The sequence below is a fragment of the Harpia harpyja genome, chromosome 7 (genome assembly GCF_026419915.1).
Source record: "Harpia harpyja isolate bHarHar1 chromosome 7, bHarHar1 primary haplotype, whole genome shotgun sequence".
Taxonomy (NCBI): domain Eukaryota; kingdom Metazoa; phylum Chordata; class Aves; order Accipitriformes; family Accipitridae; genus Harpia; species Harpia harpyja.
The window spans coordinates 43,283,467-43,308,953 of NC_068946.1; the positions used below are offsets into that span (position 1 = coordinate 43,283,467).

Sequence of the window (25,487 nt, forward strand, 5' to 3'; positions counted from 1 at the left end):
CCAGAGCGTGGTGTGTCATGTAGAAATTCTTGATGCTGCTGATGCAGAGAGGAAGGGGCACAACTAGAGTGTGTCCTTGGCCCTTCATTGTTCTACAGAGAGGAGAAGGTTTTCCTTTGCCAATGCCATCAATTTTCTCATGAGCAAAAGTCATGTTGGTAATGTCTGCTTGGGAAATAATCTTGGTAAGAGGGGTATACCTTTGGTTTGCTCAAATCAGTTGTGATTCACACCTGTAACTAGAAATTTTGGGGAGGATATAGGCATGTTTGTATGTACCAGACAGTTTGAGTAGAGGATTCTTGCAACCCTGAGTTTGTTTGTGATGTTTGTTGTGTGTTTGTAGAAATGTGACTGCTTTTGAAAACAGAAGCAGAGCGTTGTTTGTCAGAAGCAACCATAGTTCTTTCACTTGCAGGCTGTGCAGTTTTATATGGGTACTTCTTATGGCCAAGTGCTTAATCCTGCCCCAAAGGATAGCTGCAAGTTAAGTGGGGCGTTGGGCAAGGAGTGGATTTTTGTCTGTGCCCTGCATCCCTGTAACTTAAACCTGTATTCATTTATCCCAACACCCCCAGGTAGAATGAGATCTGAGTTTTCATACTGTGTATGTCAATCTTATTTGTTAGATGTATGACCTAATTGTTTCTGTGTTTCAAGTCCACTTCGGAATTATTTCATGATTAGGATGGCAGAGTGGAAGCACAGACAGTTGCTGCTGAGCTAAATACCTGAATTGTTCGAGGTCTGCATACAAAATGGAGGCAATGACATATATTGCTTTACTTCTGTGAGGGTCTATGTCCAGAACACTTTGAAGGTGACATCTCAATTGTTACAGCTTTGTACAATGGCAAAAAACTCCCCAAGCCTGAACCTTTGAAGGAAGATGACAGCTTTGGACACAGTGTTACCCACCCCAAAGGACACTTACAACCTGATGAGTTCTTTTAAAATTATTGTGATCGAGTTTTATGCTTAGCTTGTAATTGTAGAGAATATTCTCTTCAGGGAAAATAATTTGTGTTCAGCATCTGAAGCAAACTTCATGGCTAGCGGGATTAGCTGCTGCTGGGCTGCAGTTACCAGTAGTGAAAGTGGTCTTAAACCCCTTGCAGAACAGAGACATTTAAGACTAAGGAGAAAAAGACCATTACACTATAACAGAGGGATGTCATTCAGAACCATGCATACCTCCTACCAACAGAAACTAGAAAACAGCACATTGCATACCATTTAGTATTTATAAAGATCATGTTAGCTGTGTTAAGCATGTACAGTCTAGGATGTTGAGTATTGATAGTGAATAGCTCCATTGCATTTATCTTTTTGCTTCAGGGAAAAAATAATCTGTACATTTTAGGTATCCTAACTCAATTTCTGCCATGTGTCTTCTGAAGTATTTCTGTGTGCCTCTAGGATCTCATAAGAGTTCACAGTGGCTTAGTTGTAACTGGTGAAACTATCTGTATGGTATCTCTTACTGTTCTGTTAGCATATTACATAATTTCATCTTGAAATGGGGAAATAAGAGTTAATCTTTTCTGCCTCAGCAATGGCTCGCGGCTTGCTTTTGTCCAGCAAATTGTTACTTCCAGTCCAGACAGCCCCTGATTGAGTATTTGATACTGCACAATCTACCAGGTACAAGCAATTTCGAACTTGGTTTGCTTCCTTTTCTTAACTATGTGCGACTGAAAAGAGGCAGAGTAGAGATAACAATCTGTTTAAACTGGACTTTAATGATACACTCTGTATAACGAAGCAGAAAAGATTGCATTTTGCCAGAAGAGCTGAACACAACAGCCAGAGATAATTGCTTTAAGAAATGAAGAACTGTTGTGATGGCAGCTGTTCTTGCAAAGCGGAGCTGGCATATTCTAGCAGAAACCCAATCTGCAGCTGGAAACAGACAGAGACTAGTCAAGTGACTTGTCAAAGATTATTCAGGAGACCTGTTAAATAAACAGTATAAGAATCCAGTCCCTTACTGTGGACAGAATTGTCCGCTGGCTCTGAAGGAGATAATCTTTCTGCTACCCAATTTAAGTATGTTGCCTTACTAGCTAGTTGCACCTGATGATATAAAACCACAGGCAAACTAGCAACATATAGTTAAATAAAAAATTGAGAAATTCTCTGCTTGTTTTAAATAGAAGTGTTTTAAATACAAATTTCAATAGATTCATTTTGAACAACTGAAGGATAGCTTTTTTTCTTCTTTGGAGCTGCTGAAGTGATTAGTAGTTAGGTGTTTGAGTTTATGATGTACTGGGGCGTGGGGGGAACCCAGGTAATACAAACACTTCCTGACATTTTGGATTTTAGGATTCAAACACTAGCTTCTTTAAAGAAGTTCTTGAAACAATTAGTGAAGTGAAAGAATTGTCGTTTTCGTATGATTTCTGTGTTCATTGCCAGTCTGGTGGTTAGGAATAGATTCCCCCGCCAACCCCAAGTAAGAGGCAGGAGATGGCAAAAGGAGTTATTTGCAAGATCGTCCACCATATACCAGACTTGGTCTGGCAGCCAAGGGAACAGGCTATTGTTAATTTGAGTAACATTGATTCAGGCTGACAATGAACAGTACAGCGTGTCCAGTGACACAAAAGATGAAGATTGTTAACTTGTTGGGCTACTTGGCTTTTACTGTAGCAATGCTGGAGAGATGTTTCTAGTAACAAGGCATCAAACATTTAACAGGTGGCAAATTCCTAATTCTAATGTACAGGTTGCAAGCATCAAATACTTACTCTTCCTAATGGAATTGTACAACACATTGGTTTGTTATTCTGGCAGTTTTATCTAATGCAGTGCTTAATGCTGAAAATTATTTGTGTAGGATTGTACTAAGTATGCACCCATTAATTCCATAAAGCATGGGACCAGTTTTGGCCTCTCCATCTTACTAAAAAACCCCTTGTTTACCCTACCTTCTTAAAATGTTGCTGGGTTGGGGTTTTTTGTGTGTGTGTGTGTTTTGTTTTGTTTTTAAAATTTCTGAAGCAGCAAACTGTTTTACTAAGGACTTCCAGTACTCTATGCAGTCTGTTGTTCATGCTGCTTTTTGTTTAGCAAACTTTTATCTCTGGATTTCAGCAGTAGACTGTGCTGAGCAAACTCGCATCAGAATGTAAACTTTTTGCCAGGTCCACTAGAATTCCATTTTAATCACTTGAAATAAATCTTAAGTTTCCTGACATCTGTGTGTGTCCATGCATGTGTTGGGTTTGGGGTTTTGGGGTTTTTTTGTGTTTTTTTTACCCCTCCGTTTAAAAGCGGTTGTTTCCCTTCTTTCACACAGACCCTTACCATTCAGACGGAGCTCCCGTAGGCAGCGGTGGTAAGAGCCGAGCAGGGTAAAACGCTATCAGTGCCTGTCGTGGGCCTCTCAGTTGCCTTGCCACGGAATGTGGAGGAGATGAGAAAAAACAGGAGGGAGATGAAACAGGCATGCACAGCCAGTCCTGTAGCCTAGAAATGGCTCTCTGCCATTCCTGTATCTAAATCACCTGCAAGCCTCCAAGTGGGCAGTTTGTATATTTATATGGTGCAGGAAGGAATGAGTAAGTTGTCTCTTAGAGCAAGTGAGTTTATGGAATAGGAAAAGAGATTATAACATTTTCTTAAAGAAACAAACAAAAAAATTACTCAACTCCATTTTGCTGGTAGTGTAAGCAAAGTTGACGTAAATATTTGCTTCATTCTTTAAGCTTCCTGCTTTATTTTAAAAATATATTAGATACATTTCAAATAGATTTCTGTAGCTACTTTGTTTTAATAGGTAATGAGAGCATTTTCAGCTGTGTGTACAGCAGCAGTAGACGGTTCAGTTGTGCGGATCTGCAGCTAATATATCAATCGCTGCATATCGTGGATGTATTACAGGCTGACTTTACACATTCTCTGCAGAAGGCAGGGCTGCTCTGAAGACAGAAATGTGTTTGCACTTGGCATTGCAACCTGAAAATACCGGTTCTTTCTCATACCCCTGTTGCTTTTTGGTCCTCTGTGGGGCCCACTGTGAACTTTATGGCACATAGTTTAACGAAAGGAGTGTTGCTAAGTATATAATTCATCTGCATTAGTTGCAAGGTGACATTTGGGATTGATCAAATGAGGTGGTGTTACCTGGTCGTTGTGAACCATGCAGGCCGTGGTGTGCTAGGTAGTTTGCTCTGGCTGTTGAGTCAATGCAATTATGTTGAATGGGGTGCTGTGTTTACTGTTTAACTGAGTCACCTGCTTTGAAGGAGGGAGCTGTTCACTATGCACAACACTTGGAAGTAGGTCTCTACCGCTAGGTGTACGTTAGCTTTCCAGCTTTATCTTTAATTTCTGGTATAAACTCTTCAGCAGTGGGAGTATATGCAATTATTTTAGGGAGCATAGCATATACGTGTAGATGTTTCTCTCAACCTGACATCTAGAGCTTAATTTTCACGTGCTGTTGTATGCAGTGCAAGTGAAGCCTTTATTTTGGCTGCGTGTCAAGTATATTTAGCTTATATTGTTATACTAATGCTTATAATTAGAATTAGTAGGTGAGGCAGTAACTTCTGTCCTCCCATGTGACAATTGCTAAAATTTCAGATATGAATAAATTTTGGAGAATTAAGTAGAGCTGACCCTCTGCTGTTACTACGCTTGAGTCATCTAAAGAAAATGCCTGAAAGCCAACAATATTTATTTTGTCTCTCCCCTTCCACCCCAAGTGGACATCACAAACAGCTGAGTGCCACAGTCTCCAGCTATGATTTATGCCTCTCTGGCACATAGTCACTGGCTGACCTACTAATGTGTGAATTAAGTGTTTGTTTGTTTGGACAGGATGAAAATTTTAGTAATTAAAGTGCTCTGTCAGTACATTTTTTTTAAAGTAGATAATGCTTTCTTGAAGATTGCCTTTAAATAAGTTACTACAGCATGTTTCTGTTGTTCGAAACTGATATTTTGCATTACAAACTTAGAGTGAAAGGATCTTTGATGAGCACTGAGAACTGTGAATTGTGAAGGATTTGGATTAGATTGTTTTAATGAACTACTTGTTATTCCAAGATGGTCTTCACTAATGAATAGGGGTTTTTTTTACCTTTTTTGTTCTTTCTGTGAGATTTCTTTATTGATAATTCAATGAAAGTAATTTATTTTTCAGCATTGGTTGGACAACACCAAAAGCATTAAAAAGCAAGTTAAAAGTAAGTGTCCTTTTTGTTTTCTCTTTGGATCTCATTGAACATACAGCAGGCACAGACAGTTGAAATGGGTGGTGGGGGGCAGTGTCCTGTGAGGAGTGACAGGACCCGGTGACAGAAACCTGGCATGGTGCTGCTGATTGTTTAATGGCCTCTTCCCTCTGTAGCTCATATTACTTTAGTCTAATGTCCTTAATTAAACATGTTAGAGGCTCATTAATTATAGTTTAAATGGAGACAGCTGAAGATGCTTTAGTTTTATAGATTGTTATCCTGACTATAGGAAAACTTGTCTTGGAGCCTCTATCCCTTGGGGCAGTTCTGAGTGCCCGAATCTGTGTTTGGTCTACCAAGTCCTTACCTGCTGCACAGGCGTTTAGTGTGGCCTGGTCGTTTCAGTGGTGCATGCTTGGGTAAGCTGTGACGTCAGCTGATTTTTGCTTAGCAGCTTCCTTGCTCTCTGCTGTGGGAAGTCTTCAGGGATTTGTGGTGCTGTGTTAATAGAACAGAGGTTTTGGAAGCACCGAGAGAGAGAAAATTCCTCCTGTCAGATGCAAGAATCAGCAGAGTGCTGCACATTTTTAGAGAACTGTTAATCCATCCTTTGCTGAATTAACTCTTTGGTTTCCAGAAAAGATGATTCTTCCACAGAAGGGTCTGTTAAATGCCCCTAAAATATGTCTAAACTTCTGTGGAATAAAGGGGCCTGAGTTGCCAGCAGTGGGTATTTCCCAGAGCCCTGGGAAGGCGTTACAGAGACCAACAGAGTGCCTGGGGGTTTGGTCAACTGCAAAGCCAAGATGCACAGCTTTCTTGGTGATGGATAGAGTCCTTAAATATAGGGATTAACCTAGATTCGTGTGCTCTTGGCAGCACAAATCAACTTAATGTGATATGACTGTTGGATTGACTTGTAACATGTAAAACTATTTTGTGTGTATATTTAGGTATCCTTTCACCCTGATGTTTTTAATGCATTTCTGTGTCACAAAGGAATTCCTGCCTTTAGACCTTGTGGTAGGATAGAGCCAGTTTCAGTCAAGTTTTGCGATGGGATTCTGTGTAATAAAAAAATAAGATGTCTCACCCAGTAACTGTTACCGCTGTCTTGAATGAATTCTGCTTTGCAGTTGGCCCACCGTATTGTCTGCATTTTCGTGTAAAGTTTTACTCATCAGAGCCCAACAATCTACGTGAAGAGCTAACAAGGTAAGAAGGATTTTGTGTGAGAGAGAGGTATCCAAATAAGGCCAGGAAAATGGTTTTGTGGTATTTATTTAAAAAGTTGTATGATGTTTTGGAGAATTCCTTAGAGCTGCTTGCTTACTTGGCTTTTTGTAAATGTTTCTAATGTAGCTCTCATTAAATAAATGAGCTCTAATATAGAGATCTGTATATTTACTATATTACTTGATGCACTATTTTTTATTAGGCAGTTCTGGCAACTGATCTGAGTAGCTTATACACAATGGACAGAGGTTTTTACTGAAGAGAACAGACATAATTCCTCTTTCTGTACTCTTCTTAATCTGCATTTAGTTTCAACTGTATGTAGTCATACTGTCTCTTTAGGTAGAAAAGTGTTGAATTGCAAGTTAGAGCTTCTCTTTGGCAAAAATAAGTTCAGTTAACGTTTCATTACTTCTGTGGTCTTTTCAGAGCTTATAGAAAGGGAAAATAGTATTTTACTACCATGTTGAGATGTGAGTTAACAATACTATATGTGTAGAATTGTAGTATCAGGTGAGCAGCAGTTTCTCTTGATTAAAGCATTTCACAGATCCGTTCATAATGCTGCATTTCATGCTGGACTGAGGCATACTTGGGGTGCTTTGAACGAGAGCACAACCTACCATCTGTCAATAGTATAAGTCTGTTGTAAAAGGGGACGTTTCTTTGCCTTGTCACCACTGCTGATGATCCATTTTGGAGAGAAAACAAAGTTGTTATGTTTTCTTGATAGCTGTAGATGCTTCGTACCCTCAGCCATTTGTAAGAGTGTGAAGTATATTTGTTGGTTGTTCAGGTTTATGTCTGTGTGGATCTTCGGTCTGCGCTTTAGCCAAATCCCTAGGAGTGCTACCAGGAAGATTATAGTAGTATTACCCCTTACAGCCATATGTACCCTGTACAGCTTCATACTTACATGTAGTACCATAATGTTATAACTACTCTTCTTTAATGCTTTCCTGCCGATCTGGGAAGAGTGTTTTACCTCCCCATTCATGTTCCTGAATAAACTTTTAACTGTCTTTAAAAATAGTAACTATAGAGAAGACTCAGACCTACATCTGTATCTACCACTATAAAACATTTTCATCCATCCTGACTGAGTTCTGCCAGTCAGACCTTGCTATACAGGTTTTAGTAGGGCAAAACCTGAGGGCTTTTAAACCCTGTCTGTCTGCTTAGCTAATCCCCCAGAAGAGGAGAGCAGCAAGTCTTTCTTCTGTCTTGAGACAATTTTATGCCTTGAAGAAGCAGTGGCAAGGGGAGCTCTGCTGTAGGTTATAGGTGTCACTAGCAGGGGCTTTCTGAGGGTTCCACCTTTTCTTTGTGCAGCAGGACACCCAGCTGGAGCCACTTCTCAGCTTCCACAGGTGCGGCTCGCTCACGTTTTCTGCCAGCTTCCCATCAGATGCCACCAGTCAGAGGTCATGTAACAATGCCTAGGCATGGGAAGTATGCTTGAATTGTTTGCAAGTGTTATGTGACTGATAAGCACGGACTGATCACACCCACTATACAGTGGAGGCCTGTGCACATTCTTTTGATACCTAGGCTCAGTACCAAACAAATTTATTCCCCATGTAGGGGCCAGTGTTCAAAAGGCTTTGGATAATAAATGGTTTGGCAAAGTATTTGGATTTCCAAGGGACCTGTAGGAAAAATGCCTGCATCTGTTTCGTGTCTATGTATGTGAGTATGAGGAGACATAGGCACATGTTGAAACAGAGGCATTGTCTTTGGCTTTGTGCCTAAGGCTTCTGTTCATCTGTAGTAGAATTCAAACTGGATACCATTGTGGATGGCAGCATTTTAGTTGATGAGACTATTTCTGTGTACCATAATGGAGCAAGAGGGCTACTCTTTGTGGGTATTGGATCGGAAGGTTTGGTGTTGCACACCAAAGGGATACGAGCTTTGTATTCAATATTTGCCTAATTTCTAAGCAAGAAGAGTACTGAATAAGCAAGGCAGTGAAGGAAAGCTGGCTCTGAAGAGTAAACAAGTTGAAAAGGCTGCAGCCTACTGTTTACTTTTTTTTGTCACTTTGCAGTCAGCTTTCTGTGTTAGATTTTAACTAAGCAATCCAGGAACGTTTATTTTTGAGAGACTTTAAAATATTCATTCTCTTATGACATCGATATGTCTATGGATAATGAAGAAAATGTGAAAGCTGCAAGTTGTTCTTTGCCCAAGTAGGATCAGAAGAGAAAAAAGTGAGACTTACTTAGGTATCCTATTTCTTTTACCATGCAATACTAGTTCAGCTTGTGGCAACTTCTAGTTTTGGGTTTACTTCATTTGAAATGTGTGCGAAGCATACAAACCCAACTGTTAAAGCCTTGAAAAATCACAACACAGTTTCTTCGGTCTTGAAAACCTATGTGAAGAGTAGAAAACATTTTTATTTGTCAGGCTCGAACTTCCTCCTGCTGGCTGAGTGACATATTAGAACTATTAATCAATGACTTTTATTTCTTATTTAATCCTACAGGTATTTATTTGTTCTGCAGCTGAAACTGGATATTCTTAGTGGAAAGTAAGTATTCCAGATAAACAGCCTTTTAAACAATTACAGTGTGTTTAGCATAGGATTTATTAAACTTATATTTGGATAATTAATAAGTTTTACTAAGTAATGTAATGTGTTTTTTTTTCTAAAATACTACTTTTCTATGCATGAATAGCATCAGAGGAATGTTTAAATAATGTAGTGCTTATCTCTTGTTAATTTGCTGAAAATCTACTAATCCTTTTTCACTTTCTTATCCCAAACAAGTTGAGTTTCTCGCTGTCGGGTATGAGTTGTCTGCTAAGTAGTGTCAGCTATGGTTTTAACAATGCATTTCTCTTATGGCAGATTGGAATGCCCTTTTGACACAGCCGTCCAGTTGGCAGCTTATAACATGCAAGGTGAGTGGGTACGAGCAGGGAAGGATGAATTTGCATGAACAGCTTGTGTGGACTCTTATTACCTCTTTTAGTCTGTCCTTGTTATATCCAGAAAATAGGTTCTGCCCAGATGTTAGCCATCCAGTGTGAAACATAGCTCTTTTTTTATTGTAATTTTGCTGAAAGTGTATATTGAAAATCACTCAATTCCTCAAGAAACAGAACACAGCTTTGCCCTAAACTTTTCTCAGGTGCTTGTGTGCAAACCTGTCCACTTTCACACAAGATACGAGGTCTGCAGTCTTCCTGAATTGCTTTGATGTAGTAACAGAGTTCACTTTTTTTTCATCATATAGTTTCTGCCATGTGTTTTATTCGTGGTACAAATCAGGTACAAAATTATTTTGGTCCTGTACTCACTTGAAAAGTCCTGCATATAAAAACCACCAGCTTTTGACTTCAGCTTATTTGTGGAAACATGTTAGTGCCCCATGTCTCATGCTTGTACTTGAGCATTTATGGTTGAACTGCACTTCTTGGTATTTCAGATCCTTCTTCAGCGAAAAGAGGTGACATACTATATTTTTTCTAAGCTATACAGCACTTTGCTCGAGTCATTTGAGACTCTTATTAATGAGTTGTCTTTAACTTCTGATTCCAGCTGAGACTCCAGCGTCCATGGCTCTTGTGAGAGCTGTGGTCTGACCTTCAGTTGCATGTATAGGTTGTACATCACTGATTTTCATGGCCAATGTCTTCTGTTGTTTGGATGAGGGTGTGATCTTAACGAATGTGAAGTTTGCTGTGGTTTCAAGCAGGGGAACTCACAAGAGAAAGCGGGGAGGCTTGAAGTTTTAGAAATGTCTGCTAGAGTAGGCTTTTAGGTCCTTATTGGAGGATATAGCTATAATGGCCTTACTCAACCCAGTTTATGAGTCTAAAAAAATTGCAGAACCTCTGCTGTAAAGCTGTTGTACAGTCCTCTGATGAAGAGGGAGTTTGGAGGTGTGCCATGCATTTGTGCTGCACAAATTCTTTACACAACATTCATCTTATAAACCAATGCACTGTTGTACTTTGCAGGAGTTAGGTAACAGGACTAAGTCGCTGAAATTCTTTCTCTTACAGATACTTTCCAAAACACATTTTGTTCTTCAGGCAGGAACTGCTAATGGCCCTGACCATGTGTAGGTATAGAGACTTGGGGTTAAACTGTAAAGGTACCTGCCTTTTTAACCTGCTCTTTCGTGTGGAAGGAAAACAGTTAGAATACATTCCATAGTTAAAAATATTAGCATTGTTAGAGCCTTAAGATACGGGTTCAGTGAATAAGTTTTTGGAAAAACAAAGTGATCTAATTAGGCCATATATCCATTGCTTTTTGTGCTGGTCTTTTCTTTCCTCTCTCTACAATGAGGCCCGTAGCAGGGCTTTAATCTTACTGTCTGACAGCTGTGTACTTTTATTTAAATCAGCTGGAACCTAAGCTGGCTTTGACAGCATTCCTTTCAACAGAGGCAGGCGTTTTAGTGGGAGTAAATTATTGTAGAACTACAGACTTCCTCAGTCAGCATTAAAAAGAAAAAGGAGGGGGTGAAAAGACTATTATTATTCCTGCAGTATTCAGAAATCCAAGAAACAGGTTTTTAGATTGCATGTAGTTTTGGTACCTGTGGAATACTATGTGTATTTATTTGACTTTTCCAGGTCTTCCCAGTGATGTCACTATTTTTTTCCTACACAAACTTCTGTAGTTTCTTTTTTTCAGACAGAACAATTATTGGCCTGGTCCAAGTTATATAATTATTCCTTATTTTTTGGATATGAGCTGAACATTAAGAAGCAACTTGAAATCAGTGGGAGGAGCAAATGCTTAGTGACTCTGAAAATCAGGACATTTTTATAAAGGTTTCTAACTGAGTTTCAGCATTTTAGGCATACATCAGTCTTTAAAAACTGGACTTGTTACCATCTGTAGAAAAAAGGAGGTTGTTCTTTTGATGTGGCACACCCATTGACTAGTATGTTCCAGTATGCTCTCTAAATAGCATCTCTTATTGCCCCTGTTGAGCATGCAGCAGTGGACTAGATGAGCCATTTGACTGACCCAGTACAGCATTTATTATGTTCTTAGATGAAAAGGTGAGCGACAAATATCAGCTGCATGATTGTGCCCTGACACAGAGTAATTTAGCAGGACAGGGGGATTTATAGTCATAAAACCAGAAACTGATTTTTAGAATGAACAAATAGTCTTATGAAAAGTGTCAGAACTGGTTTTGCTTTTTACAAATCTCAAGAGATTTTGTTTTAATAATTTAAGGCAAAATTCCATTGTAACTTTAGTCGGCTGTCATCTCAGTAGAGACTTCAGTAATAAAAATGTTGAAAACTTTCTGCAAGAAAAAAGGTGAGTTTCAAGGATGTTGATAACTTCCATTTATAGGGAGCTTGTTAAGGAATATATCAATAGCACTTTTTAAAAATTAATGCAAAGCTTTTGTGCAGACAACACGACCATTTGTTCAGCATCCATAATTTCCCTGTCAAAAAAAAAAGAAATCTAGTATTTTAGATTAACTAGAAAAGTGTGCAAAAGTTCCTGTTGATATCCACTGTGTTTATTGGGAACATTGACAATGCTGTTCTTTTGTAGCTGAACTTGGAGACTATGATCCTGCTGAACATGTCCCTGAACTGGTGTCTGAGTTCAGGTTTGTTCCCACTCAGACTGAAGAGATGGAACTAGCCATTTTTGAGAAGTGGAAGGAATGCAGGTACTAGATCTTCCAGTGCATGCTAACCAACCGTTTGCACTGATTTTTCTGTGAAGAGAATGTATTAAAAAGATGCTGCTGACACTTCTTCTGTGGTCTTGTTCAGAAACATAATTCTGATATGGTTCTGTCATATTTTGTAAGACGATATAATGTGAAAAGTGAAGCTTTTCAAAGGTCTGGGTAAAATGATGAGGTACAGAATCTTGAAATGCAATAGCTTTTGGAGCAGCAGTTTCAGGTTAAAACTTACAAAAGTGACCTTGATGTTCATGAAAGTGAACAAGTGTCAGCAGTGTTTAGTTTTTTCACAAACTTTGAGGAATTTCTTTTCGTTTTTCTTTATATACCAGTTTTTCCTTTCTGTGCTTTTTCAGGCATCTTCCTAACAGCAAAAAAATTTATTTCAGGGGGCAAACACCAGCACAGGCTGAAACTAACTACTTAAACAAAGCTAAGTGGCTGGAAATGTATGGTGTAGACATGCACATAGTCAAGGTATGTTTAACCACAGCATGGTGACCTTTGGAAATGATAATGTTAGCTTTGTCCAGCATTTCAACACTGGTTTTGCTTTGAGAGTGGGGAAAAAAAGGAATATTGTACTCATCTAAACTGTGTAACAACTGATCCTGCTTTGCATCGACATTCCACTTTATAGTATACATTTCTAGAAGGTATAACTTTAGTCCAAGCATATCTGCTCTGTGTTAAATATATGATTGGTGTGGCAATATGTACTACAGTTTGTATTTAGACTAAGAGCTATGTGAAAATCATAGTAATTAAAGTAAAATTGGCTGGGGTCCAGTCAGCTACCAGCTGAAGGACTACAAGTAAAAATAGATCTCCTGTGGAGAAGGAAGTGCAGAGAACTGCACAAGGAGGTCCTTATTGCACAGACAAATCAAGAAACTTTAATTTTCCACTTTAGTCAGCCTTACTGAAGGGTTGCAAACTAGAAAAATCCATTGCATAAGGTCATTGAAACATGAGAGTTTTGTTGTATAAAATAAGAAGATATGTGTTTAATTGTAACGCTGGGCAAATAAGCTACATTAGTCACCGGAGTAATTTAGATAAAGGGTCAAACACCAAAATGAACGTAACCTTTTATTTTGTGGCAATTAGGCAAGAGACGGCAATGATTACAGCCTGGGACTAACACCTACAGGAGTTCTTGTCTTTGAAGGAGACACAAAGATTGGTTTATTTTTCTGGTAAGCTCTCCGATTGTATGTTTAAATACAATTTAGGTTTTTATTCTTTTGTTTCTTTTGCACTAGCCAAAAAAAATATTTGTTTGGGATATGAGAGCACTGTGAATACTAGGTACCTGCAGAAATATTGTTGCCTGTGGTTTTGTGGTGTCCAAAAATACTCTTTTTTTTTTTAACATTCTTGGTTGATATGTTAATAGGCTGTATATGTGTGCCATGCTAGAGGCAAGTAAAAGGTGGAATAACTTTAGGATGTTTTTATTTTTTTTGTAGTGTGTTTGTTGTTGTATTTTGTACTAGATTGCCTTGGAAGTAGAGTATGCACCCAGTCAGTGAAATGATGCTTCTTCAGGTGTTCTACCCAAGTGTTAACACCTTACTGTTGAAAAAGAGGCAGAAGGCATAGTACTAGTGCATTTTTTTACATACAGTGTCATCTGGGCAGGCTTTTCATTAAGAAAATGTCTCTTTGTGCCTAGTAAAGGGCAGAAATGTCCCTTTCTGCCAATCAGTAAGGACTACTTAAAAACAACCAACCAACCCTAAACACCCTCCCCTCCCCCCGCAAAACCAGATCTATGTATAGTCAGGGGATATAGAGCTTCCTTTAGTTTTTATGAACACATGCTTCTTTATCTGTCAAATACCTGAATAACACCCCATGGTTTCTTAGAAGCATTCTGATGAAATTTTGCAGGGCTTTATATTGCGTAAAACACAAGATGGAGAGCTTTCTAGCTAGCATATTTGGGTCTGGGTACACAGGCATTTATGGATTTTTAAATGCTTTATTCTGTAATTCCTATCCAGTCTTTCAAAACTGGTATACAAAGAGTGAGTGGGCAGATGATGAGATGAAATTTCATCATATGAATAGTTAGTTTGGGTTGGCCCAGTCCAATTTTATAAACTTCTCCAAAAAACACTCACTTTGTAGCAGAAATGTTATCTGTCTGTCTTGTCCCTCCACCATCAATTCTGGGTATATTTTTGGTGGACAGGAAGGGGGGAAAGTGGTTGCATTTTTGTGTCATGTCGTGTTCATGTTGTTCTCTTTGACTGGGATTTTCTGAAACAGAGTCATCATAGGAATTGATCTGTGATATATTGTACAGTGATTTACATTTCTTTAACAAAGCAGAATTATTTTGGCCTGCCTTTGTGTCTTTCTGAGTTCAGTCTTGTGGGTTTGTGGAAGAGTAGGCAAGCAGGAGTATTTGGGTGGAGTTTGATTTCAGTTCAAGTAATTATTATTTTAAGTTCTGATAAAATTATCTCTTTAGAAGTTGCTGACTTCTTATCTTTAAGGTTTCTAATTAAGTGTTAAATTTTGAAGTGATACATTGATATCCACAGTATAATCAAGCCCTACTACATGGACTTAAGACACCCACAAAAACAGAAAAAAAAAATTTTGTAGAGAGGCTTGGGCCAGCATGTCGAACATACCTCTCAGTGAGTTACTAAGAGAGTTAGACATAACCTGCTTTTTCTGTTCATCTTGCAGGCCAAAGATAACAAGGCTTGACTTCAAGAAGAACAAACTCACTCTAGTTGTTGTTGAAGATGACGAACAGGTAGATAACTATCTGTTAAGTTACATCTCAGTCTTGATTATATAGTGCTAGTTTATATAGTCCTGATCTCTTTCTTTATATTTAAGTTTTGAGAATTAATGTGGATGCCTTGCAAGGTTTTTCATTGTGACTTGGGGGGAGGAGGGGAATGATGGGACTTAAGTATAAAATAAATAGGCTCAGTTACTGTTTTTTTCTCACCCTGTTTTTAAAAGGGGAATACCTTGTGAAACTAGTGTAGACCAGATAATTTGGAAACAGCGTGCATTGTGCAAGAAAGTTTAAAAAAAGGCTATGTACCACATTTAGTGGAATAAATTCCTTAAGCAGGTGCCAGAATTGTTCCCATGGGAAGAAATCGCACAGAGCTGAGGTAATAAAAATGTGAGCATTGGTAATTTGAGGAGATCAGATTTGGAAGTGAGACCACGTTAGCCTCATTGAGAAGTACCTTCCTATTATAATGACGTCTTTAATTTGTAGTTATTCAGAGGTTTGACTTATTAAATATATGAGCTCTAGCCCTTTCCAACTTCAGACAATGGAGCAGTTGTTTATTAAATCTTCTGAAAAGGCTGGGTTTTTTTGTTCTGCCTAAAATATTTTTTTAAGCATACATTTCAGTATTCATTAAAAAAATTTATTTGGCTTGCATTGAATTGTAGCTTTGCCTTACTCAAGCCCCTTGTAAATCATCAGTGTGCTTTGTGTGCTTTAAGGGAAAGGAGCAGGAGCACACTTTTGTCTTTAGACTGGATCATCCCAAAGCCTGCAAACACTTGTGGAAATGTGCAGTGGAACATCATGCCTTCTTCCGGCTCCGAGGTCCTGTCCAAAAAGGCTCAAGTCGATCAGGCTTCATTCGGTTAGGATCCCGGTTCCGATACAGGTCAGTGTCACCTGTCATTTAGCACATATCTTCTGTCATTTCTTGATTTTCTTGGATCATGTGTGGGACATATCCTAGGACATATAGAGCAATGAAACTTGCAAGCTGAGTGAGTTGCATTATTGGTTTTATTAAATCATACGGATTTTCCCCCTGCATTTTCTGATTTATCTTTAGGTGATTCTGGTCTGTGCAGTAGGAAGCCAAAGGTTTCTCAAGGTTTATGCTCCTTACATAGCGTATATAGTACATTGTGGTTTATAGATCACTTCATCTTGAAAGCCCACCCTTTTTTAAATGAACCACAGAGGCTGGATGATTGACTTGTGCAGTTGGGGACACAGCAAGTCTTTTGACTCCTGAGTTCCTGACCGTTTGAGTCATGATAGTGCTTCAGAAGCCTAAGATAATGCCCATTCCATGTTAGGCACTACTGGTGCACGTAACAGACTTCCGAAAGGCTTGTGGTCCCAGACTAGTCTGCAGGATGCTGTCGGTTGCCCCACCAGAGTTGGTGAGAACGTATGGAAGGGGGTGGGGCGTGACCCCAGGCAGTGTGCATGTACTTTGCTTCCATTTCCAGCAACTGTAGCAATCCCATCTAGTCTCCTTCAGAAAGGATCAGTGGTACCAAGGAGTCAGCAGAGCATGAGGCTGCTACTGCCTTGGGGGCAGAGTCTGGCCAAACTGGGGGAAAAAAGACTTGCCTGGGAACAAGAGCATCTAGATGCTGGTTTTTTAGTCCTATTGTCATCTTTCTCTATGACCTTTGGCAACATACCTTAAGCTTTACTCGCTCCTAGAATTTTCAACCTCTCCCAAACCACATGCACTGTGACCACAGAAATATGCAAAGGGCAAATGTGCTTTTTCAGCAACTTAATGTTTAAGGAGTCACTGCTTCAGCCTTTTGTCTTGGGAAAATGGGGTGAAGATTAGGATGTTTGTAAAACTCCTTCCCTTTTTTATGAAGGGCCTTCTGAGGTGTTAAGTTTGGGATTTTTTAATAGAATTGAGATCAGATTATTAAGCTATGAATTTAAAATAGAAATGTGACATTTTGATGAGCAGTGTCTGTATTCTGTCTTTAAAAATAAGTGATTTATTTTATTGTTTTGTATTTTTACATGGCATTGTTAGTGGGAAAACAGAATATCAAACCACCAAGACCAACAAAGCCAGGAGATCAGCATCCTTTGAAAGAAGGCCCAGCAAGAGGTATTCAAGACGAACACTGCAAATGAAAGGTAAAAGACCTTCCGTTCTGAGAAGTATAATCTACTGTGAGAATCAAACAATGATATCCTTTAAAGGTTCTGTGTGGGAATTCTTCTGTAGCTGTTTGCCCTTCTCTTGAATTTTCAAGATTAGGTTTTCTTTGACTTATTTGGGAGACCACATGTATTTATGAGAAAAAGCTTGTGTCCAAACCATGTCATGCTAGCTTGCCTAGCAGGTGAAACATGCGTGAATATTGCACAGTAAGTTTGTATGAAGATGGAAAACTTGGGTCCAGGAAACAGCAGTATATTAATGATAATACTTGAAATTTATGAATCAAGTTTCAAATTTTTGTCATTGAGATTTTTTAATTGTTCCTAGGAGTTGCACTCTGTTGTCACAACCTGACAGGATGTGATACCTTGTTTTTTATTCCCACTTTTGCATGGGTCAAGCGTGACCTCCATGCATGCTTTCAGATACTTGCTTAAATCTGACTCTTTGGTTTGCTCTTCAGATTTTTTTATTTCATTTTTCCAATTTAGAATTTTGTTTTTCACACATTATACATGGAGAACATGCAACTTTAGCTCTTTTAATTGCCTACTTTTAAGCAGCGCTAGACTATTTTTATTAATAATATACTTAATATTTCACTGATAACCTAATTACAAGTTAAATTTTAATTAACACTTTATATTTTTGCAGCACATGCTGCTAAACTTGAAGAAACAAGGTAAGATGCATTCCAGTATTTAAATTTCTCTTTGATGTTTGCCACCTGTACTTGAGCACATGTCTGCAGAAGGAGGTTATAAGATTTGTTAAATGTAGAGAGCGTTAACCTCTTTAACTGTGGTTTTGCTGAGGGTTTTGTGTTTGTTTGCTTTACATAAAACCTACTGTTCAAAGCAAAGCTCCTGTGTTGCTGTCACATGGAAGATTTTGCCAGACTTGCTTACTAGCAGGCAAAGGGGTTTGTTTATGACTAGCTGTGATTCTTGCTGGATGTGAGCTGTAGTTCTGTGTGCTGCTGTGTAAAGAGATCAGGTGAAAGCATGTGAGGATGTCTTCTTTCTGAAATCTGCCTACTCTGGGTATGGGACTGAAATACATAAGTGAAGGTCAGAGACAGGGAAAATACAGTAAAATAAATATTTGAAATATGGTGATGATTTTGTATTCTGTACTATACTTGCATTTATTTTTATATACTTAAGTATTTATTTGTATATATTTATACTAAATTATTCATGATCAACACTGAGGGGGAGGCCTTCTGGTTCTTTATTTCTATACCTAGATTCTTTCTGCATGTGTAGGTTCATACTTGCTGTTGCAATATAAAATACTCATATGAATCTGAATCATACAGGTTTCATGCCCTTCCTTAAGGGAAGAGAGGAAACCAGGCTAAAAAGAATTACCTGGTAGCGAAGGAACTAAGTCACTCAGTTCTGGCTTCTGTCCTTTGCCCTAATAAATTGTGAACATTGCAATAATCAGTTGCAACCAAATTATTTTTAAAAAGTAGATACTCGTAGATGTTAAGCATCATGACAGTCAGGAGCTGGGTAAGGAATGTTGAAATAACATTTCAAAACAACAGGCTTAACACAGCCATATGTTTTCTGTTTGTAGCAGCAGGGTTGATTCTTGCACGAGGGGGAAAAGTTGAAGTGTGGGGATGAGGCTGCAGTTATTATAGTGGGGGTCTCTCTGTGACCTTCTGTACTGTCTTTTCTTTTTATAAAATGGGGAAGTACTCTTCAAAACTGGGAGTCGTTAAAGTGCTTAAGGATCCTCTGCATGCAAAATGTGACTGTCTGAGTAATGAGTACTCTCGTCATGGTGTGTTGTCATGCCCTTCTCCGAGTTTCATGCTGCTTAGGTCATTCTGAGGGTGGGAAGAGAAACTTCATATGCAGTTTCTCCTTCTGATAAGACAGTGATCTTCTGATCTGCACCTAGGTGTGGCACTGTTATGTTAGTCTCCAGAGCAATCTATGCCATTTCTGAAACTCTACACTCGAGCGTTGCTAATTGAAATGCATCATGAAAGATGTATGTTGTTCCATTCTTTTATGTTAGCACAGGGAAACGTGCTACCCAGAAGGCATTCCTAAATATTTCTGTTAAATGTGCACTATTCTGTGGTAACCTCCACGTTCTCTCAAAAGAGAAGGTGCAAAGCTGGGAAACAGGCAAGGAACATCTTGTTTGGTCTTGACATTATGGTATTTAAGTAAAATAATTCTAAAGAATCGCTGAAGTAGATACAGAAATCTATTTGAATTGTCAGCTTGCCAGGTTGGATAGCTATTGTCCAGACTGTAAATCAGAAGATTAATGGGTTGTAGGAGACTGGAACCATTTTTTAAAAGATCAGAAGTCTGGGAAAAAAGTTTGCTTTGCATGAGATTTGTAGTGCATAATTATTGTGCAGGGTGTTAATGCTTTTAAGTCTCTCAAAAATGTGAAAATGTGAAATGGCTCTTGCAGATTCAGACATCATCAGAAATAGGGACATGGGTCTTATTTATTAAATATACTAAATATTTAATAATATAAAATTATTATAATGCTGTGCTAAGCTGCTGTGCGCATAATTTTGAATAGCTGCTTTTAAGACTCTGAAGCAGTAATTCAGTCCATTAGAGGTTGTATGCAGAAGAAACTCAATTTTTCTGATAAACTTTGTGACGTGAAACTTCAAATCAGAAGAGTCCTAGTTATGGAACAAATGTAGCATCTACAGCATGTAGGTGAGGTTTCAACAATGTCACATTTTGCTGGGTGTTTATCTAAAACTTACATTGGTTTTTCTTTAAAAGTGCCCTGCCTTACTGCTTAATCAGGAAGACTTTCTAAACCAAAGTGGTTTAGGAAAGGGAAGAGGAAAAACCAGATTAATTACAGATAAACTACAACTTGAACAAATAAAAAATAATGTGATACCCTTAGTTACCTAGAATGAGGCAGCTGACCTAAAACATAAGTTTTTAAGTTTTCTTCTGAGAACAGTTAAGTACTTGGAAAGATCTTTGTTAGACTTTGTGTGTGTTTCTGAAAATCCTTGCAGTTCTGTCAGCCTGCAGAAATAGTTTGTTGATCTGATTCTGATTTAAATGCTTTTTGTCTTTCAGTACTGCAAACAATGCTGTTAGCAACCAAACTAATGGATCACAAGTAAGGACTCTCATTCTTTTTAAAGGCAGTTTGTATGTATTTCAACAGGTTTGAGGATTTTGTTACTCGTCCTTAAAATCCAGTGATTGACCAATTGAAACTTACAAATGGTTAACTACTAAATTGCATGCCAAGAAATGACTACTAATTTACAAGCAAGATAATTGGTTAATTTAGCTGGCATAAGGAAGATACCTCATGCCCCAGTACTATAGAAACTATGCTATTTATAGATACAGATTTTCATAGCTACACAAAGTACCTTTGTCTGAGGGTTGTTATTATCCAAAGCACATTAATTCTATATGCTAAGTAACAAAAAAAAAGGGGACACAATTCATCGGCAGCTATGTTGATTCCTGGTTACAGTATTTTTTCTCTAAAAGAGGGGAATGCACCGTCAAATAAAAGAATACACTGTTAGCAGAAATCCAGTGTTTTCTGAGTTTGAGAAGGAAGTCAGTGACACCTGTCCCCTCAGTACTTGTACACAGAATACCTTGTTTCTCTGAAAAGGGATGTTAGTGTAAAGTAACTCTCCTTCTGAGTATCAAAAAACAGGACTTGGAGTTTGGAGAGACCCTGTCTTGCTTTCTGGAGCCTTTCAGATGCAGAGTGCAACAGAAAGGGTCACATACTGGTGGAAACGGGATTATGGTTTGTTTTAACATTAAAATGCTCAATCTCCACTGATAGAGCGCTGCTTTGCCCAGCCTTTTGCCTTCTATGGAAAAGGAGTTGTTTTTTTCAGGAGCAGTTATGTTTCAAATGGCAGTCCAAAGGCCTGCAACCCAAAGGTATCTATTGTTATTGCAAAGTTATATACAGAAGGAAAGCATTACTGCATGAATTTAAAAAGGACACAGCGGGCCGTAGCTTTTTACTGAAATCTTTGAGCAGCCTAGGATTCATTATGAGCCCAGTACTGTGTGCAGTACTGGGAAATACTGGGCATAGGTATCCAGTGCTGTGGAAGTAATGGAAGACAACAGCCTTACTTTAGCTTTGTGCTTAAGGAGAAGTGGTGATATGTTTTGCTATGTGTAGTGTGTCATCGCTTCATTAATGTGTGTATAATAAGTTACTTGTTTATGTTCTGTCTCCAAAGAGCTGGAATGCAAAGCCAAACCTACCTGTCCTAACAGTCGTTCCTTCTGCCCCAATCTTAGTGGAAATAGAAAACCTCCCAAGGAGCCCAGGAGCCAGCCAGCAAGACAAGAAGTGGTACGTTCTGCTTTGCTGGGAAATGAATTTTGCTTCTTTATGCATGATTCGAGTGGCTGTTTCTTTATCTGCTCTTAAATAAGGGGCCATCCTTGTATCTTTAACCTAAGTTGACAGTTAAGTTAGTGATGATGCAGCCGATTTGTTGCTGCTGCTGTTGAATGTAGTGTGGGGAGGTGAGGACAACAGGCTTAGTCACTACCAACCAAAAGGAAATTTCTTCAGGGACTGAAGAAGTGATTAAATCGGGAACAGCATTTTCAAGTCTTGGAGAGAGCTGGGTCCTTCTCATTTGCCATAATACTCCTTGTAACCCTTTGCTTGGTATCATGGGGCCCAAGGACCTTGATCCTTAACAAAATGCAGAACCTTGTAAACCAGCATCCCTGTCAATCTTTTGAACCTTTTGAAATGGGCAAGCTGATTTTTTTTTTCATTATCTTGGGTAGAATGGGAGCTTGAGGAAAATGACACAAGCTGAAGATAAGAGCTTTGATTTCATGTAATCAGAGTATTTGTTTTATGGATTGGATGCATCTCAAAATGAGGGTGGTTTGTTTGAAGATAAATGTACATATCATTTATCTTTTCTTAAAGTAATTCTGTACTGCAAAGCTATTTCAAAACCAAAACTGACATATATCAACCCAGTACTTGTGCACACGTCGTCTTAACTTATTCAGCTTCTTGTGCATTCAGAGGCAGTATGGCTTATCTTAGAAAGGTAATTCTTGTTTCTGCGAGACTCACCAGGAGCAGCAGCAATGGAATGGAGCAACACAAAAGCTCTTATCCTAAGCAGTTTCATCCCTCAAGAGAAAAGGTCCTTCTCCCATTGTCAGGCATATGAACCTACTTTGCTTCAGTATCTCTTAAAAGTAGATGATACCTGTTTCTAACAGTGTAATGACAAATGTACTTCAATTTCGTAAATCTTATTGATTAAAGACTTTTAATACTATGGATTTTGTATTATAAGGGGGATGGTAATTCCGCTTTATATGTTGCATTTTATTGAAGTTTCAATCGGAACATATGATCAATGCTGTTTTTCTTTCTTTTGCCCTTGATTTGTCTAGTATCTGAAATCTGTGCTTGTCTATGATGAGATCCTGTTGATCGCTCGATTTCTTCCATGGTGGTGGGTGAAAGGTGGTGGTTTCTTTATTCTTCAGCATTCTCAATATGGTTTTATTTTTATTCTTTGGTCTAATTGCAAGATACGTGCTAGAAACTGGTATTTCCTTTGGTGGAAATGTTCGACTCTTGCTCCAAACAGCTCTTCCTGGGTATCTGATTCATGCTAGCAGTCTTGCTAGTATTTGCAAGGCTTCTGTTGCTTATTGAAATCCTACTGCTTTTGTTCAGAAGCAGAGAGGACTGTGTAGCCAATCTGTTTCAGTGGTGGTCTTGGTACGCCTGTTTTAGGATTAAGAACTTGAGCCTGTCTGTCTTAACATTGTCAAGAAATCTAAGCTTACACGCCAGCTGCTGCAGTATGTAGCTTTTCTATAGAACACTGGGAGTGAATATAAAATATACCTGCATGTAACCCAAAACAGTATGCCATAAAGAAAACGAGCTTCTTGGCAATTGATGTGTTTTAATCAAGAGTGTAATGCTTGTACTGTGTGTGTGTTATGTTTCTTAGAGACATATCATCATTATCAAAGGCAGTTGTCTTCTGACAGAGAGGTTTTAACGTGTTCACTGGAAACAGTACTGCCTGTAATGAAGGGCAAATCCAGCTGTAGGAAGAAGACAACAGTTTGGAGCTGAGTCAGCAATTGAGCTACATTCTGGTTTCCTAGATGGGAAGGGGGGTTAGGTTAATATAATTGCCAGAACATACGTATTTATTGCAGGGGCTGTGACTTGGCTATTGCGCCTTCAAGTCTTGGTGTCTCGATGCTGCTAATAAGATCTCTTTTCAACTGCTACTGTCTTTAATTGGCCTGTTTCTGCATGAATTATCTTTGCTTTCTGTCAGAAAAATAGTCTTCTTTTAGAGAGAGTTTGCCAAGAATTGTTGAGAACACCAAAATCTTTTGGACTGGAGATTTTTGTAGATGGTTAGATTGAAGGGGTTTAGAAGTAAGGTCCCGACCTCATGAGTTTCTGTACTCTGCTTGGCAGATGCCTGTATTGGCTACCTTGCAGCTTAGATCCCTTCCTAATTTCAATGTTTCCTTTAATTTAAAATGTTAATGCTGCAGCTGCCAGCAGCAATTGTGCCAGATTGTAGAAGGTACTTTGCCAGATAGGAAGGATTTTAGTGGGTTGTTTTTTTTTCTTTGCTCCATTCCAGTAAAATTGTCAGTACAGGAAAACTGGAAAATTGTACTGGTCTGCATGGTCTGAAAATGGTCTGGAACATTAGCTGCAAGGCTGGGAAGCCTAATACACAATCAGTGTCTTTCTAACTTTAGTCTTTTCTCAAGAAGCTGTTTCTGTGCTAAGATAGGACAGGAGACAAAGGTTTAATAATTTTTTCGTTATTGTGGAATAAGTAGGGGGGGGGGGGTTGTTTGGTTTTGGGGTTTTTTTCTCGTTTGGTTGGTTGTTGGTTTTTTTGCTTGCTAGTGGATGTAGCTTTCACTCAACCACTTAAATTAGAGAAATGGGAAGATAATGTAACAAACTGTTGAGGATTGGAGCCTTCAGTATTCACGAGTCACTTCCTCAGCATATTTCACAAAAAACAAAACTTTGAATTTACCCATGGGTGACCTTTGTATAAATCCTCTCTCTCTAAAGGAGGACTACCCCTGAGCATTAATCATTTACCACTGTTGTGAATCCTGCATGCTTTTCTGCTTCCCTGCCTTAACACATGTGATCTTCCAACTCATGCGCTGGCTGCTTAGCTGTTCTGACTGGGCTGGGAGTGTTAGACCAGCCTTTCTGGAACATGAGAAGGTAGAATTTGAGCTGGGGGCTGTGCAGGACCCCTCTAGATGAGCAGCAACAATGTTTCCACTTTGTTTAGATTTGGGTCATTAAATAGAGAATTTTACATTAAACTGAAGAATATGTTTGTTTTAGGAATTTCCTTGCTTAAGTAGTTTACGAGAGAGTGCTTTTTTCCAAGCACTTTTTTGATACCTGACTGTACCTTGCATCAGCCTCTCCTAAAACATACCAGTAGAGAATCCTAGTACAACAGACAACAGTTAACAGATCATTGTCCATTTTTTAAAGTCTTTTAAAATTCAGCTGTTTCAGTAAATTGGTTATCCCTGCTGCTTTGGAGATGCTTGTGCCTAAAGCCTTATAGCTTTCTAGCTAAGGTCTCCTGCATAAAAATACTTTTCAAAACATTGTTTAAAGTGATGAGTGTCCTCCCCTGCTCCTCTTTCTAGCTTTTGTGGGACTTTATTCCAACTGTGGTATAGACTAGCCATAACTGTGCATGGCATTTCTGTGGTTTTGATTTTAGGACTTCAAAATTTAAAATTTACGAACAATTATACCTTCACATGCAAAATTAGAAAGCAAGGTCTCTTAGTTTGTATTGTGACCTTTTTTCAAATGGCTCTTTTTCCAACTAAGTTAGTTTTTTATGTTAATCAGGTACAGCTACAGTCAGCTTCTTCAGTAGTATTTGGTCCTATATTCACCTAAATTGTGAATGATTTGTGCGTGCTCTACTGTTTGCTCCTGCACAGTAATGCTCATTTTTCTGAGCTGCTATTTTCATCTCCTTTTTTTTAACTTGCATTAGAATCTGCATTTTCCAGTGACTTTGAAAACTGGAGTTACTTACAGATGCTTGTTTCAGGTGTACATTTAGAGCTGCCACTTAAACCCTTTCAGCTTCCCGCAAATAAAATGCACTGTATATTTGGGAGGTCTGTTCCTCCATCACGTTATTTTCTTCCATCTGTAAAACGCACATGGTTCTTGCTCAGTTTTGTGAAGTGCTTTGAAATATGAGGTGCTTTTCATTTGGTAAGTGTAGACAGTGTATACATGAGATAGCTTAACTTGTCATTTCAGACTTCTGCAAAAATGTGCATGATACTGAGCAGAAGAGGGGTTTATTTGACAGCGCTGTCATGTACGCGTATACTTGC

General features: G+C 38.7%; 1 protein-coding gene across 7 annotated transcripts in view; it reads left to right on the plus strand.

Moving 5' to 3' along the window:
- Positions 1–25,487, plus strand: part of EPB41L5 (erythrocyte membrane protein band 4.1 like 5) — a 61,247-nt gene that overhangs the window by 12,113 nt on the left and 23,647 nt on the right. For 6 of the 7 annotated variants that reach the window (XM_052791082.1, XM_052791084.1, XM_052791085.1 and 3 more), the window contains exons 4-16: positions 5,156–5,198; positions 6,326–6,404; positions 8,917–8,961; positions 9,283–9,335; positions 11,971–12,091; positions 12,502–12,589; positions 13,223–13,311; positions 14,819–14,888; positions 15,608–15,777; positions 16,918–17,024; positions 17,707–17,734; positions 20,145–20,187; positions 21,296–21,411. In XM_052791082.1, coding sequence (XP_052647042.1) covers positions 5,156–5,198; positions 6,326–6,404; positions 8,917–8,961; positions 9,283–9,335; positions 11,971–12,091; positions 12,502–12,589; positions 13,223–13,311; positions 14,819–14,888; positions 15,608–15,777; positions 16,918–17,024; positions 17,707–17,734; positions 20,145–20,187; positions 21,296–21,411 — 1,052 coding nt within the window. Of the gene's footprint in view, positions 1–5,155; positions 5,199–6,325; positions 6,405–8,916; positions 8,962–9,282; positions 9,336–11,970; positions 12,092–12,501; positions 12,590–13,222; positions 13,312–14,818; positions 14,889–15,607; positions 15,778–16,917; positions 17,025–17,706; positions 17,735–20,144; positions 20,188–21,295; positions 21,412–22,490; positions 22,564–25,487 lie in introns of all 7 variants that reach the window. The other variant, XR_008235842.1, reaches the window with a different exon arrangement.